At 41.8% G+C, this 21,513-nt stretch overlaps 1 protein-coding gene across 2 annotated transcripts in view; it reads left to right on the top strand.

The window, feature by feature from the left end:
• Positions 1–21,513, top strand: part of LOC122807814 (zinc finger protein 208-like) — a 218,458-nt gene that overhangs the window by 95,207 nt on the left and 101,738 nt on the right. For both annotated transcript variants that reach the window (XM_044078897.1, XM_044078898.1), the window contains exon 3: positions 19,314–19,415. In XM_044078897.1, the coding sequence (XP_043934832.1) occupies positions 19,314–19,415 (102 nt within the window). The remainder of the gene's footprint in view (positions 1–19,313; positions 19,416–21,513) is intronic.

Genomic DNA, 21,513 nt, shown 5'->3' on the forward strand with positions numbered 1-21,513 from the left:
TATTGATTGTTACAAACAGAGCATCTGGCAAAAAAGGTCAGCAAAATTCAGAAGAAAATGCCAAAAACCCTTCAATGAGTGTTTCTTTCCTTCTGGAAAAGATTTTCAATTAAAATCTACCATCTTGGCCAATGCTTCAGCCTTTGATCTTTCTGAAGCCACTATGGGTCTCAGTGAGGGTCAGTCACTGATTTATGAATTTTGAGTGTTACAAAAATCCCTGGGACCCATTGGTTTCTAATCTCAAGGAATTCCCTCATCTTCAATGGAACATCAAACGTAATGTACAAATCATCCCACATAACGAAGGCTTGGAATGGTTCCTTGGGGGTATGGTGATATATATATATCAGTATATGTAATATATGAGTCTACTCTGGAAACTTGAAGTTTTAAAACTCCGAACTTCATATGGTCGAAACCATAAGATCGAAGTTTTGAAACTTTCAGTGGTTTAAGTGGAGATTGCCATACAGCGCAGAATGGGAAATTTGCTGTTCTCTTCACTGTAGTATGATCTCAGAGTTGATATATTTAATTAGAAGGAAGTGTGGGGGTGCAGGGGGACATTCCCCTGCATAAATGTAAAAAAAAAAATTTTTGTTTTTATTTATTTATTTTTTTATTGACGTTTCAAACTTTCAAAACTTTGATGTTATGGTCTCGATCATATGAAGTTTGAAGTTTTGAAAATCTATACTTCCAAAGTGGATTCAGCTATAAAATCTATGCACACATGCGCCTCCAGGCTATAATGAAGCGAAATCCTACACATGCCTTTAGGCCTCAAATATTGCTTGCTCAAAATTGTATTAATGAAGCCAAAACCATGCTGGTTACAAGATATTATTTTTCATCTTAAAGTGCACTCGGTGGCAAATGCAACTCCTTTGATACTTGACCTCTGCCCAGTGCAGACAAAGAGATATTGACTATTATTTGTATACTATTCATTTGTATTGCAACAATTTTTATACATCTCTAAATGTCTCAGTAATTAAGTGGCACAGAAAAGGCTACTTAGCCTCTTATGAAAGCTTGTATTTGTATGAAGAAAATGCTGCTGGCAGCATGTGTATTGCTTGAATGGCTGTTGAGAAATCATAAGATGTTTATACAACATTTCAAAATTCATATTAAACTGCTGTTATTGTGGCTTCTAAACTCCAGTTGAAGAGCAAGAACTGAATGAATGCAGCCACTGTAAGGATTACTTTGTACTGAATAGCTTGCCATTTACAGTTTTCTAGTAACACATGTGTTTCTAGAAATATAGATATTTGTTAGAAATGTGAGGAGATAACTTCATTTTTTTAAAGGTCAGGCCTTTGGGAGTTAGAGTACAAAGTGAAAAGAGCTTCACTGGAGGGAATGAGTTAAAATGATCTAAACTCACAAATATCTAGGAAAAAAGCAACAAAAATATCTAAACAAAATATCAGCAAACTCTTATATTTAAGTTTAGATATTTTTTGTTATTCTTTTTTATTTAGGTATTTGTGATTTAGATCATCTTAAGTAAGTCCACATATATAAGAGCAAACACTACAAGACTGAAAGCACTGATCTCCCTCCCTGTGTGCAACTGAACTCTTAGTAATCTGTGTACATGTTCAGCTCAGAAAATGAAAATCAGGTGAAAACTTCTACCCCCCCCAAAAAAAAGAAACCTCTGACCCAGTAAAATAACTAGTGCCACAGTTAATGAACTGACAAGAACTGCAGACTCCCTCTTTTCGTCCCCCTTTCTCTTGTTGACTGTGTTCATAGGTGACTCTACTTTGGGGGCGGGGCCATTATTTGAAGTGGACTGTCTATGCCACTTAGTCAACCAGAGAGATGTATCTGTTCTTTAGCATTATGGAAATGAAGGCAGTCCTTTCCACCTTGCCAGCAGTGCAGGATGTCCTTCCCTTCTGTGGGATTGTCATGCACTCTGATAACATGGCAATGGTTTGATATTTAAATCAGCAGGGGGGGGGTACTTATATCTGTTGTCTTTTTTGAGAGGCTGTGAGACTTTGGGAATGACCCTTTGTGTTGAATATCCTTCGCATTTTTCCGACATCCTCAGATAAGTCATCTTCCTAGTGGACTTTCTCATTTGTTGTCTTTTGATACCTTACTAGTGGTCTCTCAGTCAGTAGAATGAACGTGTTCTTTCAATGTGAAAAACGTGTTTTGACCTGTATGCATCCCTGACCAACAACAAATGCATCAACTTATTTTCCCTTATTCTTCCTTTGGGTGGATACCCCTGGATGCATTCATATAGAAATGGCCATTTACATATTTTTCCTGTTTTCACTTATTTTCAGGTTTATAGCAAAGGCCAAGAACTGCAAGTCCAAAGTGATCCCCATAGCACGCTTTGGCCCAACAAGTATATAGTTCTGTCTTTGATCTTATCTCCTGGATAGGTTTCTGTGCTTGAAACCTTCCAAGAGGCTGCTATTTCAGCTTAATTAAGTTTATGTCCCATACATCAGTGAAATAGTTTGTGACATTATCCACATGCTAAATTAACCATGTCCTTTGCAGCCACATAGACAAAGCAGTTAGTGGTCTATGTAGATGATATCACAGCCTGCCAGTGTAACCATGTACCACCACCCCTCCTCCACACACACACACACACACACACACACACACACACACACACACACACACGGACAAAGCTGTAGGAAAATCTGTTATTTCATATCCCACCTTTACAGCCTAGCCTTGCTTCACCCCGACCCACATAGGCAATGCAGCTAGTGACCTCATCTAATGTAATCCCACCCTCTTAACTAACAGGGTGCTATCTCAGAAATCCAAGACAGCACAAAAGGCAGACTGCAAAGACCAAGAAACCAAATAACAGCACCAAAGCCCAAGGAACAGAGTCTAGACAAGTATGGCAGTAAACTCAAAATTAAATGTTAATGAACAGAAAATAAAAAAAAAACTTAAGTGCTTTCGCCACTTCTTCAGAAGTAAGAATACATCAGCAACCTAAGTTTAAACAAACCACGAAGTTAAATCACATGACAAGTACTATCCATTAAGTTTTAAAGTAAAACACACCATCATAAATACATAAATCAAAAACATTACAATCCATAAAAACATCTTTAAAAATGAAACTAATAATAACTCTATAGCTCTACCTATCCATATCCTTTAATTTTAAAAGACAGGATCTGAAGTAGTTTACTTCATTTGGTCTTCAACCTTTGGGCTTCAGATCCGACATGGATCTAACACAGCCGCATAGTTAGCATCTTTGATCCGAGCTCTCAGCTCCTCCCCTCTACCCACAATGCTCCATGTCTCCTTCCTCCCTTCAGATTTCGTTTGCCACTGATATAGCAAGCAGCGTGATCCGTGCTCTTAGCAGTTAGGTGATTTGTTTTTGTATTTTTGAGGGTTTGTAAGTGTGATTTCTTTACTTTAATCTTACTTTCTCCTTCTTTTTTACCTATCCTCCCATGCAACAGTTGGTTTAAAAAAAAAAAACTTTCCTTCTTCTTCCTTTCTTTTCTAGTGTGAGTGATTGTTTGGAGCTCTTTTGTGAGATCATGTCTGAAACTCCCAAATCTGGTTTCAAGCATTGCTCAGAGTGTGGCCATAAGCTCTCTTTGGCTGATGGCCACACTTTGTGCATGGTGCGCCTGGGAGCCGCACATCTGGATACCTCCTGTCCTATCTGTGCTGGGTTTAACCCCAGAGCACTTCAGGACAGGAGAAACAAACTAATTGTCAAGGGCCTTTTGTCCACGTTGGGAATGGCCATTCCTGCCTCTTCTAACCCACCTACTGCAGGGTCTTCCCCTTCCCAGGCCTCAGGGACTCAAACTCCCACCAAGAGAAATTTGGAAGTGGAGAAAGCCAAGAAAGATAGGCCTCCACCAAAAGTGGCTTCTGTTTCCAGGCCTATTTCCCCTCACCTCTGCTCCCCAAAATTCTCCCCAGAGCTGGAGTCATTAAGGTAAGGTCACCTGTCACCCCCCCCCAGAATGTATCTAGGCCTGTTTCTATGGCATCTTCATCCTGCTCCACCCGGAGTCTTAGTGAAGCAGAGATGGACAAGATGATGCGGACGTTTATCCATACCCAAATCCAGATGGGGGTCTTGCCAGCACCATCTCCCACCGAAGGGGGTGCCTTGCAACCTTTTTTCTCTCCAATAGCTCCTTTTCTGATCCGACCGGCAGTTTCAGAGCCCTGAGATCCGTGGTCCCTTGGGGTCAAGGCATTGGCGCCGTCACTACTTCCCTTTTCCTCAATGCAGGCCATTGCTTTGAGTGGGTCGGATCCCACCTCATCGGATCCTAGCTCTCAGAACTGTAGTCATCTCTGGGTCAGATCTGAGGTGGAGCTGTTGGCTCTGAGCAGGTCTGAGCACAGTGTCTCCCTCGGTATTTCAGGTCCTAGGGTCTCAGCTCTGATTCCCCTGTCGGATCAGAGGGGTACGACTCCATTGGGATTTGCTAAGGAGGTTGGTTCCCCTTTACATTTGATGTGGTGGAGAGGGTCCTCTTGATTCCTTCGAGACCCTTGACCATCTCCTCCTCAAACTCAGCCCTGATCCCTCTGGATTGGGTATGGTCCCGACCATCTTCTCTTCTCAGGGACAACTTGTGGCAGTTTTGCCCTGGAGCGCTCCACTTGGAGAACAGCAGAAAGTTTGTGGGTCCTCTCCAGAGAGTCCCACTGAGGAGGCTCCATGCAAATGAACATGCAAGAGGAGGCACTTAGACTCCCTGTCAGAGTCCCTCACTTCAGACACTGATTTGGAGGAAGGGGAAGGTTCCCCCTGATCCCCCCCAAGGATGTCTCATTTGGAAACATCATGGAACTCCTTCTCCAGAAGGGGGAGTGGTCTGCCCATAATCCAATCCCAGATGAAGCAGTGTTTCTCGAGGCATTTGGCATGGGCCTATCTAATTCCTGGTTGTCCCCTTCCGCAGATCTTTTGGTGGATCTTATAACATCTTGGGAGTGGAAGGAACTGGACATGGTGGAGCCCATCCCGAAGCAAACCGACAAAGCCCTTAGCACTCCGTCGGACAGAATGCATTGGTTTAAAGGGCACCCAGTGGATACTATGGTCATTGCAGTGGCCACCAAGAAAGAGGTTACCCAGGAGAGCTCTACAATCCACCTGCTTGACCGTGAGTCATATGCTGGGCCATTTCAGGAAGCGGGTGTATGCTTCAGTAACCTTCGCTGTTATGGTGCTGAACTACATGACACACCTGACTCAATTACAGCATGACCTGGTCAAGGAAGTCGCTGAATCGACCCCGTAGTCCATGTCGGCTGAGGACAAGAAAACGTTCTCTGCCCACATGGTCACTCTAAAGCTATTTCCAATACATCCCTGTGCCTCCTCTCCCATGCTACAGAGGGAGCTGCTAAGGAGGCCGGTTCAGGAATCACCATTATATGTCATTCCTGGCTCCGGCTGTGTCAATTTTCTGACCCCGACAAGGTGTCTTTTTACCAACACCCCATATGATGGTACTTGCCTCTTTGGGAAGTCAGTAAAGGTGGCACTGGTCCAGAGTGAGAAGGATAGGAAGAGTCTGTCAGCCGTTGGGATCTGCTCCCCCCCTTCAAAGATCCTTCTCCAGGAATCAGCAAGGGACAAAGAAGATGTGGTTCCAGAAGTCTCAGGTGTTTTCCCGGGACACTCAGGACAACTCGTCCCCAGAGTCTCAAGAACCTTTCTTGGACAGACCCAGGCAGCAGGCCTGAAAGATTACCCAACTGCTTCTCTCTGGAGGCAGTTGGGAGTCATCTTTCACTGCACCCAGCAGCATGGGAGTCCATTACAAATGATCACTGGGTGCTGCAGGTCATATCCAGAGGCTGTTCCATTCCCTTTGCCCAGCCACCCCTTCTTCCCAGACACCTCACAGATGTCCCACCCACTCAAAGGGAGGCAGCAGCCTTGGAAATAGAAAAGCTGCTAAGAAAGAGAGTCATCCAAAGGGTCCCCCCAGACTAGTCTGGATTGGGGTTCTATTCCAGGTTCTTTTTAGTGCCAAAGAAGATGGGGGACCTTAGACCCACCCTGGATCTTTCTACCCTGAACCTGGTAGTTACCAAGATGAAATTTTGGATGGTCACTCTCCTTTCTGTCCTGCCCTATCTGGAGACAAAAGACTAGATGTGCTTGATCGACCTCCAAGACGCTTACTATCATATCAAAATGGACACACGGTCCCGGAGGTTCCTCCACTTCTGGCTAGGAGGCAATAATTTTCAGAGCCTACCCCTTTGGTCTCACCACTGCCCCCCGGGTGTTTACCAAAGTGATGGCAGTAGTAGCGGCTCACCTGAGGCTTCAGGGTATCCAGGTTTTCCCATACCTGGAGGATTGCCTCTTTGTTGCCCCGACCAAGCATCTACTATGTCATGCCAGGGACTCTTTTCTGCTTTTAGCCAACCATCTAGGCATTACCATCAATCTTTCCAAATCAGCACTGACTCCAGTTCACAGCCTGGACTTCATTGGAGCAAAGTTGGATACGATACAAATGCAAGTTTTTCTCACTCCAGAGAGAATACACAGTCTAAAGCTGCATGTGTTACATGTTCTTCAAGCAGAGGTCCCGACGGCGGAAGCAGTCCTCAGGGTCTTGGGGTCTATGATAGCTACAATCCAATTATTGCCCTTAGCATGCCTTCACATACGGATTCTTCAATGGACCCTGGGCGTCCAGTGGTCTCTTCTGGATCAACCCTTGTCTTACCCTGTCCAATTATCTCGGGTGTGCAGGGACTCCCTTCTGTGGTGGATTCAGTCTCCAGACCTTATGAAGGGTCATCCTTTTCTTCCACCCTTGCCTAAAGTCACCATGACTATGGACGCCTCCCAGCTCGGGTGGGCATTGCTTGGGATGGATGGTCCAAGGCACGTGGTCCCTACCCAAGACCAGTTTGCATATTAGAGATGAGGGCAGTGATTCTAGCATTGCAAGCTCTTCAGGCCCATCTTCCTCTAGGGATGATTGCCATTCAGATGGACAATCTGTCAGTAGTCTGGTACATCAACAAACAGGGGGAACTAGTTCCTACCCCTTTTGTCGTGAAGCCATGAGAGTGTGAGAGAGGGCGATCTCCACTGGTCTTTTTCTGGTAGCAATGCACATTCTGGGTCGGTCCAACATTCTCGCAGACAATCTCAGCAGGTCTACCTTTCTGTCTTACGTGTGGTCTCTGAACCCTTCAGTGGTGGAGCAGATCTTCCTCAGGTGGGTTCATCCTTGTTCTATCTCTTCACATCTCCTTCCGACACGAAGTGCAGTGAGTTCTTCGCTCTGAACCCCCCCCCAGGGGATGCTCTGGTTCATACTTGGCCACCCAGTCTACTCTATGCCTATCCTCCCCTGCCGTTGATCTCACAGACTGGGGAGCACTGTCATCCTCATTGCCCCATTCTGGCCTCGCCAAGTCTGGTTCCCATCCTTATGGTCTCACATGATAGTTCCACCTTGGACTCTGGATCCAGTTCTGGGTCTTATTTCACATCTCTTAGGGATACCTCATACAGATCTGGTCAGTCTGAAGCTCACAGCCTGGCTGCTCCAGTTCCCATGATTGTCAGGACTCCCAATTTATCTTCTTCTGTTAAGGAGATTCTAGCTGCTGCTCACAAGTCTTTCACCAGAGGAGTTTGATGTAGCCAGTGGAAGTGTTTTTCTATCTGGGCCTCACAACAGGCCTTGGACCCTTTTACAGCTCCAGTTTCTGCTGTTCTAGATTTTTTAGCAGATCTTTTCCAGCAGGGTGCCAGTTTGTCCATTATAAAGGTACAATTTGCCGCTATTTCTAATTTCCATATCGGTGACAGTGTGATTTCCTTAGTGTCTTTTGAACTCTGCAAGACTTTTCTTAAGATTACCTTTCTGCTACGTCCTCCATTGAAAGATCCAACACCTCCGTGGGACCTTACCCTGGTTCTCCAGGCTCTAGTCTCTCCCCCTTTTGAACCTGCAGCTACAACTGAGTTGCAATACCTATCCTGGAAGACTGCCTTTTTGGTAGCCATCACTTCTGCTAGGAGAGTGTCGGAACTCCAAGCTCTCTCTATCAAAGTGCTTTATATGATCTTCCATAAGAAGCCAAGTAACCATTCTCAGCAGCTATCTAGTACTTTTAAGGAACCTCCCAACTGACAGAATATCCTATCGGTAGAACTCACCCTGAAATACCTAGACGTGTTTTTCCTACTGCCTCATTGTGTAGGTGATTACCTACTGATTTTAAATGTAACTCTAACATATTATACTGTTTATCATATTCCTGATTTTGGGCCAGCACACCTGTGGACCTACCCTGAGGCCATCCATCCCTCTCTCCCCCTTTTTCTCTTCTCCATAAACGTGTTTTGAGACTAGGTGTAATTCTTTTGTTTGACCACTAGAGGGCAGCAAAGCGCACAACTTGTACTCCCTGTATCTTACTAGTATAGTAATTTTCTCTAGAGTTGCTGTATGAACCTAATTTTAGCTATCCATGTTTAACTTATCACATAGCTAACCCCATGGAAAAGACATTCTAGACTTTAACCTGTTAGTCGGTTAGACAGTAAGACAGAAGAACTAGTAACTTACCTTATCCAAAGTTTGCTGTCTTACTATTGCTTCTTATTTTTCCTTTCTCCCATAATAAGTAAGACAAAAAGGACTCCACTAGCATTTCACAGGTATTAGTGTCTGTAGGAAGTCCTACATACCTGATAAGGTCTTTGAATTTACAGTCTCACTGCAAAACTGATTACCTCTCAGCACTTCTTGGTGATTCCCGCACCGTTTGCCCTACGGGCTCACTCCGCTCCCCTACCCTACCCCCAATTCCCACACACCCCCCCAGTGGTCCTACCTATATACTTCCTATACCACACCCTCTCTCCTGTCCAACCTATCCGTGACTCTAATTAGTTTACCTAAACCACACTCATCCTTTACAGCTTTTCCAGTACCCTCCCTTTTACAACCCTACATACACTATTTACATCAGTCACTCCACCTACACGCCTACCCCTCCTTAACTTATCACTTCCCAAACAACCTCTTTAATCTCACAAGCTCTTTATCTCTTCTACCCTACTCCATCTTCTTACAACTTCTTTATCCTTCTCATTTCCTTTTATTACCTCCCTATCTTATCTATATACTACTTAAAGAATACTCCTTTACTTGTAACATTCATTTCCTCTCAAATACCCTACCTTAACTTCTCATCTGTTATTTCCTGCCTTTCCCACCAGAAACAGTTTGCATTTACTAAATATGTCTACAATAACTAAAACTATCCTATCCTTAGTAATACTCTCAGCCACTCTTATACCTATCCTTACCACTACCTATCTCCTCACGTCTTTTGAAAATGCAAAATGCTACTACTTTAACTACTCTCCTAAACAAACATTACTATATAACATCACCTTTACACATCCCCAAATAAATATCACCTCTACTTCTAGCTACTTGCTACCTAAATATCATCGTCTTTCACCCATGAAATTAAACCAGCCCTTAATAAAAAAATTTAAAAATCTACTTAGCCTTAATTCTCACCCTCTTTCTGTACTAAAATCACCCACCTTAAAAGATGGTGACATCCACCCTAACCCAGGCCCTTCTAATCTCTCCACTTCACCTATTCTTAGCACCCCTCCCAACACCTTAACTTCCCAGACCAGTCCCTCTAACTTCCTACTAATAGGTCATCTTAATATCCGCAGTATTAACAACAAAGTTGCCCATCTCCATGCTCTTTTAGATTTTCACTCCTTTGACATCCTCTATCTTACAGAAACCTGGTTAAAACCCACAACAAAGTATAATGAAATTATCCCCCCAGGGTATAATATACTAAGACTCGATAGAGTAAAATGCAAAGGAGGTGGAGTAGCCTTACTGTTCAAAAATGACCTACACATCTCCTCTATACCTTATAACCCACCTGAAAATAGTAAAGTTGAACTCTTAATCATCAAATTCCAACTCAATTCTAACAAAGCGCTATATATAATCTGCATCTACCTACCACCAGGCAATAACACTGCTACAATAGAGGATACCCTTTGTTGGTTATCTACTACTTTTCCACAAGAAACTATTATTCTAGGAGATGTCAACACTGACTGGAATAGTATAAATGCAGACAATCCTTCCTCTCACATTAATCTGCATGGCTTTTATCAAACCATCTCTACCACCACTAGAATTAACAAACCTAATAATAAAGAAACTATACTAGATTGGATACTAATCAATAAACAAGAACATACTTATAAAGTAGGGACCCTACCTGATGATGTCAGTGACCACATGCTCACCTACATCATTAGACAAAGGCATGACACTACAAATGCCCCCAACTATAGGACCTTTCGATCTAAGAAAAGTTTTCAGCCTGCACTATTTCAAACAGAACTTAGTGCCTGTGACTGGAACCCTCTAAAAACTCTCCCTCTTGAAGAAGCTGCTAAATATTTCAACAACAAATTCTTAACAATCCTTGACAGACATGCACCTAAACGATCCATTAGAACAAAATCCAAACCTGCCCCATGGCTCTCAAAAGATACCAGACAAAAATTTTACTTAGAAATAAGTCCTGGACTAAGTGGAGAGCAACCAGAAATACCCCAGATCAACAAACCTTTAGACAGTTGAGAAATGCTACAAAAAAAGCAATTCTCTCTGATAAAAAAGCTACTTTTGCAAACTGCAGCAAAATCACCACACTAATCCACAAAAGTTCTGGGCAAGCATAAATAACCTCCTTCACCTGGCCAATCTAGCACTCCTTCCCCTCTAGGGTCAGAAAACAATACCTCCCATCAAACTGCCAATACCTTTAACACTTTCTTCACAAATACCATACAATCTCTAGCCAACCAACTAGCAACAGATAACTCTGATCTACCTAACTCCTTACCTCATACTCAGCCTACATTCCATCTAAAACCCATCCCTACCTCCTACATCTATAAACTTATCCACAAACTCAAACCTTGTACCCCCTCAGCCGATAACTTACCATCTGAATACCTTCAGCAAGCTGCCAAAGTAGTCACCTATCCTATATCCATCCTGATTAACTGTACCATAACCGAAGGAACCATTCCAGATCTCTGGAAAATATCTCATATTATTCCCTTACACAAAGGAGGTAACACTACTGACTATTCTAACTACAGGCCTATAGCCCTCCTTTCTCCAATAGCCAAAATTATGGAAAAATGTATTCACCAACAGCTTATGAACCACTTACTAAAACATAACATTCTAGCTAACTGTCAGCATGGTTTCCGGCCTTATCATAGTACCACCTCAGCTCTCCTATCCTTCACCAACACCATTAATAATAACCACAATAATAACAGCCTCTCATCAGCACTCTTTCTCGACCTGTCTAAAGCCTTTGATATGGTTAACCATCAGCTACTCTTGAATACTCTGTCTTCCTTCTCTCTTGACACCAAAGCAATTCTCTGGTTTAAGTCCTACCTTAGTAACAGACAGCAAGCAGTCCTTTGGGACAATCAACTATCTTCTCACCTTCCCATTTCCCTAGGAGTCCCTCAAGGATCCATTCTTGGTCCACTCCTATTCTCATTCTTGGTCCACGCCTATTCTCATTCTTGGTCCGCTCCTATTCTCATTCTTGGTCCACTCCTATTCTCATTCTTGGTCCACTCCTATTCTCATTCTTAGTCCGCTCCTATTCTCATTCTTGGTCCACTCCTATTCTCATTGTTGGTCCACTCCTATTCTCATTCTTGGTCCACTCCTATTCTTATTCTTGGTCCGCTCCAATTCTCATTCTTGGTCCGCTCCTATTCTCATTCTTGGTCCGCTCCTATTCTCATTCTTGGTCCACTCCTATTCTCATTCTTGGTCCACTCCTATTCTCATTATTCATCAATAACCTTCAAATAGCCATTCCTATAACCACCTGTATACAATATGCTGATGATTCTACAATCATATGCTCTGCCGGCTCTATATCTGAACTTCAGTCTTTAACCCAAACAGCTTTTAACACTGTAGAGTCATGGTTCTCTAGACGGTGCCTTCTTTTGAACACAAAAAAGACCAAGCTACTATTGTTTACGCCAAACAGTAAGTCACCCCTCATAGATTTCTCCATTCAATCTAGCAATGGTACCCTTATATCCCCAGACTTTTCCATCAAACTATTAGGAATTACAATTGATAATAATCTCACCTTTGACATTCACATTAATAACACTATTAAATCTGTTAATAAAAAACTGGGCTCCCTATATAGGATAAAACCTTTCTTGACTCCAACTGCCAGAAAGACTATTGCCCACTCCCACCTAATTTCAACTCTACTGTATGCAGCTCCCATATATACTAATCTAAAAAAAAGTAATCTTACCAAACTATCCAACTCCTATAATAGTATTGCTAGATTTGCCACAGGAAACCCATATAGAAGTCACCATTGTCATAACCTTCATCAACTAGACTGTCTGGAACTAAAAAACCTTCTGATACTTTCCCAACTTACCATCACTCATAAATTTTTTTATCAACCTAATAATACACCAGTACTAAACAACCTTATATCACCCTATAGGAATCTTGAGTCCTTACGTTCCTCCAATAAACTACTTACTAGGACCACCAAGTCAAACAACTTAGCTGGTGACTCACTATTCTCAAATACCGTGGGAAAACAATGGAACCTCTTGCCCTCCGACCTTACCACACTTCCATCCCTCTCTCTCTTCAAGCAAAGTCTTAAGGCATACCTTAAAAATCACTGGCTATGCCCTTGCTGTTACCCAGATTGATCCTCTGGACTTCTCATTGTCATCTCTTGGCCTCCCACTCTCCTATTCTCTTTCCTATATTCTCCCCTAAATTAGAAGGTACTTAAGTAATCTCTACTACTTGATAACAACTAGATATCTTTTCTGCTGAGCTATCAATGTACCCTGTTGATAGTATTCCCTGCCTCTTGATTAATATGCCCTCCTTTTTTTTTCTCCCTTCTTTTTTTCTAATAATATGTCTAGCAAATAATCCTTAGGAAAAGTAACTGTCTTCATAAACTAGATTTACCAAAGATTTAAAGGTATTTACTAATAACGTGTTGGGATTGCCCTAGACTTACATGCTGTAAAATGTTCTGTAAATGTATGATGTATCTAGTATAGTATGTCTTTTTGTCTTCCTAGAATTTATAGCTAATTCCTTTTTGTCTATTTTAAACCTTTTGGTGTGGTGGTGGTATGTTTTACAACTGGAGCTTTTCTCCTCGGGCCCCTGCTGAAAATGGAAATATATCCAGCTGGACTAGCCCGGTTAACAAATGTTAAATAAAAATAAATAAATAAAATAAGGATAGAGTCTCTGTACGTACTAATCCATCCTTTTTGCCTAATGTGGCCTCTGAAGCTAACATAAATCCATCTATCAATCTGCCAGTATTTTTACCAATTTCCAAAGTCACAGTTGCCAGATGGATATCCCAATGCATTTCCAAAGCTTATTTAGCATGAGGGTTCTCTCCGCCGAATCAGGTGAAACCTCACAGTACCAAGTCTATGGCTATTTCGGTGGCTTTCTGGACCAGGGTCTCACTGGATGACATCTGCTCTGCCGCCACATGGTCTTCATCTGATACCTTCATTTCCCACTACAAGTTGGATATAATTTCCAGAGGTAGGGCTTCTTTTGGCTCCGTCGTGCTCCAGAATATCCATCCTTGAGGGCCTCCCATGTGCTAAGTAGCTGGAGACTCTGTCCCAAAGGTTGAAGAACAAATGAAGTAAACTACTTCAGATAAAGAGGTTATGTACTCACCATAATGTTCCATCTGAGTAGTTGTACTTCATTTGTCTTCAACCATCCCCCCCTCCTTCTTCCTGCCTTGTCACTATTGTTCCGACCATGTGCTGAAGAAGTGTACCTCTCTTGGCCATTCTTTATGTTCCTTTGCTCAGAGTATGACCTTAATCTATAGTAGTAAGGCTTTGTTGTGTTGGGTTTATGTCTTGTTATGAGCAGCAAACTTGATCTGAAGGGAGGAAGGAGACAGGGGGCATTATGGGTAGAGGGGAGGAGCTGAGAGCTCAGTTCAAAGATGCTAGCTTTGTGGCCATGTCGGATTCATGTCGGATCTGAAGCCCAAAGGCTGAAGACAAGAAGTACAAATACTCAGATGGAACGTTATGGTGAGTACAGAATTTCTTTTTATAGAATAATGCTCATCCAATCCTGTTTGACTAAAAGCATTAAAATAAAGTTGCCAATAAATTTCTGTCACCTCCAGTTGGAGAGAATGACACCCACCCCTAGCACTAGCTCTAACCTGTTAAAGTGTAGTAAACTTGAAATGGTGTTCAAACCTACCATTGAGCATGCATTCCTCACCCACCATAATATATTTACAATAGTGGCAAAATCCACATTTAGTCATACCCCTTAACCTGGAGCAAGTACCTGGGTCATAGCTTTCAAGTAAATTCTTCAAGCATCTGCTTCTCTTATAAACTATAACAGGCCCTCTCCAAATTTGGGGTTTGTGTCAGAATTATCTTTAAATATTACCCAGTTTTCCCCATAACCCGTCTAACCAGATCACTGTCACTATTGTAACTAGTGACAAGAGAACAGTTTTAAATATTAGCTTCCAATGCCATATTTGACTGCCGTCTGTTAAATTTGCAATGTCCATCCTGTAAAATAGGATTAAAATGGTCAGATTGCCTCTTAGAAATAACCTGCTTTTTCAGATTTTAACCATGGTTTTAGGGTACCCTCTTTTTAAAAGCTTGTCCTCCATAAGGAAACAATCTCTTAAAAAATCAGACTCTCTTGTGACCATATGGGCAGGACAGCCCTAACAAACTGCCCTTTAACTATGGCCCTCTTTTGATAAGGGGGATGTGCACTGGTAAAATGGAGCATAGTGCTGGAGTATGTAGGCTTCCTATAAATATTCACTACATATGTCTTAGTATTCATATCTTTCTCTAATAACACATCAAGAAGTGATATAGTAGTATCATATTCCTAGGTAGAAACAAGAAAGCCAATGCTATTATTGATGAAATTAATAAATTCCATCAATTAAATATTAGGATGCTTCCAAATAAGAAAAATGTCATCTAGGTACCTCGTATAAAACTTGAGGGCTTCTTTATAAGGTCCATTTATAATATTTTGTTTTTCCCAATGAACCATAACCAAACTGGAAAAAAGTGAACCATAGTTGGAACCCATAGCCACACCCATCAGTTGCACGTAGTAATTCCTTTCAAAATAAATAGTTATTTTCAAGTTAATTTTGAGCATTTCTTCATAGGTGTTAATTTTTTCTTGAGGGATATTCTTATCCTTCAACACCTCAGTAAACCAGTGTATACCCACATCATGTGGGATGATGGTATAGAGGTCTTTAATGTCTGCAGTAACAAGCATGTCATCCTCGTGGAATTCAACAGTATTAATTTTCTCCAAAAAATTCCACGAGCCTCTGCATACCTGCTCTTCATCAGACAAAAGTCCCTTCAAGTTGATATCTAAATATTTTGTGCAGGCACTAGACCACAATTGGTCTCATGGGCGGATTGTGAATACTTTTATGTATTTTAGGGGAAACTGAGATAATTGAACTCCCATATAGATATTCTGCCTTCAGTAAACATGTCATTGATCTGTTCTTTAATTTTTCTATAAGACAAATTTAGTTCATTAATACTTATAAAACCATAAGTGTCCCCCTCCAAAATACCTAACATTCTTTTTTATATTGATCTTAATCCATTAATACAACTCCACTGCCCTTATTGGGCTTCATAACCCTTAAGCCCTGCTGTCTTAGTTTTTTAATTACATGCCTTTCATTCTTACCAGAATTGGTTTCAATACACCGTATATTGCTGTTTAGCAAATTCTTCATGTCAATTTCACATAATTTCTCATATGTTTGCCGAACAGGGTGGAGTGGGTTAAAATTACTAGAGATTTTTAGAAGCTGATCTATAGATAATACATCATTAAATATTAACCTAAAATTTAATTTTCTTATATATTTTTTGATCTTCTTCTTCTCCTTTCGGCTGTTCCGGTCAGGGGTCACCACAGCAGATCAACTGTTTCCATTTCTTCCTGTCCTCTGCATCTTGCTCTGTCACATCAACCACCTGCATGTCCTCTCTCTCACCACATCCATAAACCTTATCTTAGGCCTTCCTCTTTTCCCATTACCTGGCAGCTTCATCCTTAGCATCTTTTTCCCAGTATACCCAGCATCCCTCCTCAGCACATGTCCAAACTCCTGCAATCTTGCCTCTCTGGCTTTGTCTCCAAACCTTCCAACCTGGGCTGACCCTCTAATATACTTATTCCCAATCCTGTCCATCCTCATCACACCCAGTGCAAATCTTAACATCTTCAACTCTGCCACGTCAAGCTCTGACTCCTGCCTTTTTGTCAATGCCACTGTCTCCAACACATATAACATATATTTTTTGATATCCATTAATAGATATGCAATATTGGCTTTTCTATTAGGTACATAAGTCATACCTTTAGATAGGACATCAATAGTCTCATCATCTGTTTCAACGCTAGTAAAATTGTAAACCTTAAAATCACCACTAGCATTAGTTACAATATTATAAGATCTCATTTGGGAGTTGGAATTAAAACAAATGGTCATTCTCATGCAGTAAAATATCCAGAAAAGGTTCCTCCATTATCTCCATCTGTGATTGTTCTGCTGCTGGAGGTGTGTCTGGTTTCTGTTGAACCATTGGTTCCTCCCTGGGGGTAGTGGCTGATTCTACCCTTGCCATTGGTTGTTTGCTCCTCACTCCTTCAATCTCTCTGATCTTCGTAGGGGTGGGAAATCCATTTGATTGTTGGATAAATGGAGATTGGAATTATTAGAAACTGTGTTGCCAAATGCTGGAGAAAGAGGTCTAGAATCCATGGAAGTTAATAGTGTGGGAAGAAATAGCCAGGGAATTGTCATAGCTAGGCTTGTATAGGCCCTAGAGCCAATAGCCTAGTACCAACCTATGAACCTATGAACAAATGCTGGTTGTCAGAATAAGTCAAAGCTCACTCCCCACCATCTTGCTGCTCCTCTTGCATCGTATCATGTCTAAATTTCTTATAACTCTATACTTGAGAGGGTGCTGGTCTCGGATAGGCATTACCAGTTTTATATTCATTAAAATCCCTATTCTATTTCTTTACTTTTTGTCTTTTAACTGTGCAATTTAGTTTTCAATACTAATAAAAATTCTGCCATGCGCAGATTTATATCAGGTATATTCACCATGACTATTAATAGAATTTTTCAGAGCCGCATTCTTAGCCTTAAATCTGTCAATGATCGTAACATTATGCTTAATTAGACCCTCCATATACTCAATGTCATGCCTGTTAAATAAGAAAAGAAGCTATTGATGTGATTTAACTTGGTGGTTTATTTAAACTTGGGTTGCTGATATATTCTTACTTCTGAAGAAGTCCTGAATAATAGGACAAACATTTTTTATTTTCTGTTCATTAAAGTTTAATTTGGAGTTTACTATCATGCTTGTCTTGACTCCATTCGTTGGGCTTTGGTGCTGTTAACATGATGCTATCCTATAGGTAAAGCACTTTGTGACCTTCCCCATCTTATCCTGTTCAGACACGTCAACATTGCCATATCTCATCCCTCAAAGGTGGCATTTGATGCACCCTCCCCATCCAGTTATACCCCAATCTTCACCCTGACCCCATAGGAAAATGGGGATGTGGATGTATGGATGTTAATCACTGGAGCTAGCATATTAGCAATAAAGCTGTATATTCCTATATATAACATATGCACATCTAATTCATGCTGGCAGGTCATTTCATTGAAATGACCCATTGGCCATCTGGTGCAGTTTTAGTAATCCAACATTTTGTAAGTCACATTTTCTGAGATGTCCTAGTTTTTGCCATTACTTTTAGAACAACCTTTGTGGTTTAAAAAAGGGCCTGCCTATGTTTTTGAAATTCTGTTGTGCTAAAAAATATGGAATAGTAATGAAGACATTGTGAAAATGGCATGTAAATATGGCAGTAATACAAGCGTAACAATTAAAATACAACCCAAAAGTATTAAAAACAAGCAAACTTAAAAAACAAGTGACTTAAAAAACTCTTGGTCTGTAAAACACACATTAGAATGTTCGTCATTAAAATAGTTTAAACCATGAATTTTTTTGTGCAAAATGTAATCCTTAAGTCCTGGTAGATTAGTGGCTTGCACTGTCAATTGCCACCATAACTCTTTATATTCGATCTTCTCTTCCCATAGCCCCCCTCTAACTTCCTTTTTAACTTGTTCAAGCACAGAGAAAGTGTAACGTGCTTACCAGGACTTAACAATTACATTTCCATAGCCCCTGTATTAAAGATGAGAGCTGCTAAACTATAATAGGAGAATTGCACAGCTACCTGGTCCCCCCCTTTTTTTTCCAGTGCTTTTTAGTGCTTTTTAGTGTTGTATTTAGATTAACCACTAGAGGGTGAATGAAGTGTATTTTATTGTTTATGCACAAAAATAAAATTCATGGTTTAAACCATTTTAATTTGGTTTCATATATGCATTTTTAAACATGTTTTTTAACAATTCATGAGTCTTTTACATGAACTTTCTAATCTGCGTGTTACAGACCAAGAGTTTTCTAAGTCACTTGTTTTTTTAAGTTCACTTGTTTTTAATACTTTTCAACATTTTAAATAATTATGTCTCTTCTTTATTATGTGTAATTTGGCAATGTAATATAGAGAATTTTTATTGGTGGTGGTCTTGAATAGGGAAGTACTTGGGATGTATTTTAATTCTCATTAAACCAGCTTGTCACACACACACACACACACACACACACACACACACACACACACACACACACACACACACACATGCGCACGCACACACACACGCACGCACACACACACACTATGTTTGTGTGTGTGTGTGTGTGTGGGGGGGTGTAATCTCAGAAACATAAGGACAGAAATGCGTGGAAGTTGTTGAAAGAAATGACAGTGCTGTTGCTAGGAAAACTCAGGAATACAAATATGTACAGTCTAAATAGTATCACTGGGCTATAGGCAGCCAGGTTTTATCCAGCATTCCTAATGGACTGTCTGTCTGTTATGATGTGTTTTTGTTATCGCTAAACTGTGTTTGAGTAAACAGTTTTTATTACTCTACCAAAATTTCCAGAAGGCATTATTTTACCTGTGAAATGACTTTTGATTTTTCTTGTGCAGGGTATGACATCCCAGTGGAACACCTATGGTCACTAATTAGGAGAGGAAGAGAAAAACGAGGGATGGTGCAGCAAAAGGAGCTTCCTGATGGTGAAGTCTGCAGTAAGTAATTAGCCATTTCATTTCTTGAGATTTCAGTAATGAGTAATTTCAGAAGTTGGGGAACATAAAATATGGGGGGATTACCATTAGGAAAAGGTGGAACAGTTTACCAAAAAATCAGATAGTTTCCAGCCTTACTGGTGGAATAAAGGGATAAAGCTCTGACTATTGCTCAAGCGACCTGAGTTTAATTAGCAACTTGGGCATCTGAAGATGCTTGCAGGGAGAAAGGGCATGCCTATCATGGGTGAAAAAGAAGTATGTAGGGTGTTCCTTGACGTCTGGTGGAGGGCAGAGCTTACAGGGAATGCCATCTGTGAGAGCTGAGAAGGCATGGCTAATGTATCAGCCTGGGTAGGTGGACAGTCTCAAGCCATTCCTCATTGCTGTCCTGCTTGATTTGCAAATGTGTTGTCATGCTATGGGAGGGCGTAAGGGCTATAAAAAAATCTTGTTCCCTTTCAGGAATGACTGCAGCACTCCCAGTAGCTTGACTTTCATCACCAGGGAAGGGTGAAATAAAAACAGAGAAGCTAGTGGACTTGATCTGAGGGGATAAATAGGCTAACTGAGCATGCTGAGAGAAAAGCTTGGCACCTTCACTAGCATCTGCTCCGAGCTCCAAGCTCCTCCCCTTACCCATAATACACCACCACTACCTTCTATCCCACAGATCTCGTTTAATGTGGCTAGCATAAGCATCATGATTCTTGAGCTCCAAGTTGTGAGTAGGGTTTCTATCTTTGATTAGTGTTTTTGCGTGTGTGTGTACTTGCTAGTGTAGGTTTTCTCTCTTCCTCCCCTTGCTGGTGTGTCGAGTAAAAGCCTTTTTATTAGCTTTTAGGTAGTTAGATAGTTTATAGTTTGTCCCCCCCCCCCAGCCTTCTGTGTGCTTGTCTGAGTGTGTGGTGAGTGTTGTGTGTTGTTAAAACTTGTTTTAAAAACTGTAAAATTTGTTTAAAGTTTTTTCTTGTTGTGGGACATGGCGGATCTCCCCAAAAAAATGTTTTAGAGATGCACTGAGTGTGGCCACAAATTATCACCTGCTGATGGCCACGCTCTTTGCGTGCTGTGTTTGGGTGTGGCCCATTTAGCCACACACAGTTCTATTTGTGTGGGTTTTAACCCACGTGCCCTTAAGGATCGGAAGGCCAAGTTAGTTATGAAGGGCCTGCTACCTTCTGCGGAGGCAGCTGCCTCCTCTTCTGCTTCGGTCACAGCTGTTGCTTTGGCCACCTCTACTTCTACTCTTGTCCTTCCTTCTCCTCCCTGCCTGACTGGGACTCACCCTCCTACTTCTAAGTCTGTGGAAGTGGAGCACAGAAAAAGCAGAGAGAAGGAGAGAGAGCACTGTCCAGAAAAGAGAAAGAGGTCCTAGGACCTTTCGGCTTCATCAGGACCTCTTGCTAAAAATCAGTCTAGACACCGTGACTCCCCTTGGCTCCAATCTCCTCAATTTTCTCTGGAGCCAGAGGAGCCGTGACCATCCTCTAGAGCCTCAGTTCCTCGACCCCCCAGGTTGGGGTCCATGGCTTTGTCACAGTCCACCCACAGCCTCTCTGAAGTCGACATGGATAAAATGATGTGGAGGATTATTCACACACAAATTCAGATGGGAGTCTTGTCAGCCCTCTCTCCCTCTGGAGGGGGGAGCTCACTTCCCTTCTTTACACCAATATGTCCTTTTCTGATCTGACCTCCAGTTTCGGAGTATATGGATCCGAGGATGGCCCTAGTCTGGGGGTTGGCACTGATGGTACCTGTCTCCTCGACTCCGGCAGCTGCTTAGCGTGTGTCAGATCTGACTAGTTCAGATCCAAGTGGCTTTTGGAGCGAGAGCCTGGGTGTTGGATCCGAGGGATTGGAACTGTTTCCATTGGCTCAGATGTTGTCAGGTCAATTTCTCCCCCTTGGAGTGCCATCTACTTTGGGCCTGGCTCTGATTCTCGCATCGGATCCAGGGAGAGCGGTTGCCTTAATGGTGTCCCAGGAAGCTCACTCTCCCTCGGCGTTCGACATTGTAGAAAGGGTTCTCTCCAATGGATCGAGGCACTTGACTATATCTTTGGACTCCACCCCGACTCCTTCTGCTTTGTGT

Source organism: Protopterus annectens, chromosome 7.part1 (assembly GCF_019279795.1).
Source record: "Protopterus annectens isolate FY-2018-M chromosome 7.part1, PAN1.0, whole genome shotgun sequence".
In the NCBI taxonomy this organism is placed as follows: Eukaryota; Metazoa; Chordata; order Ceratodontiformes; family Protopteridae; genus Protopterus; species Protopterus annectens.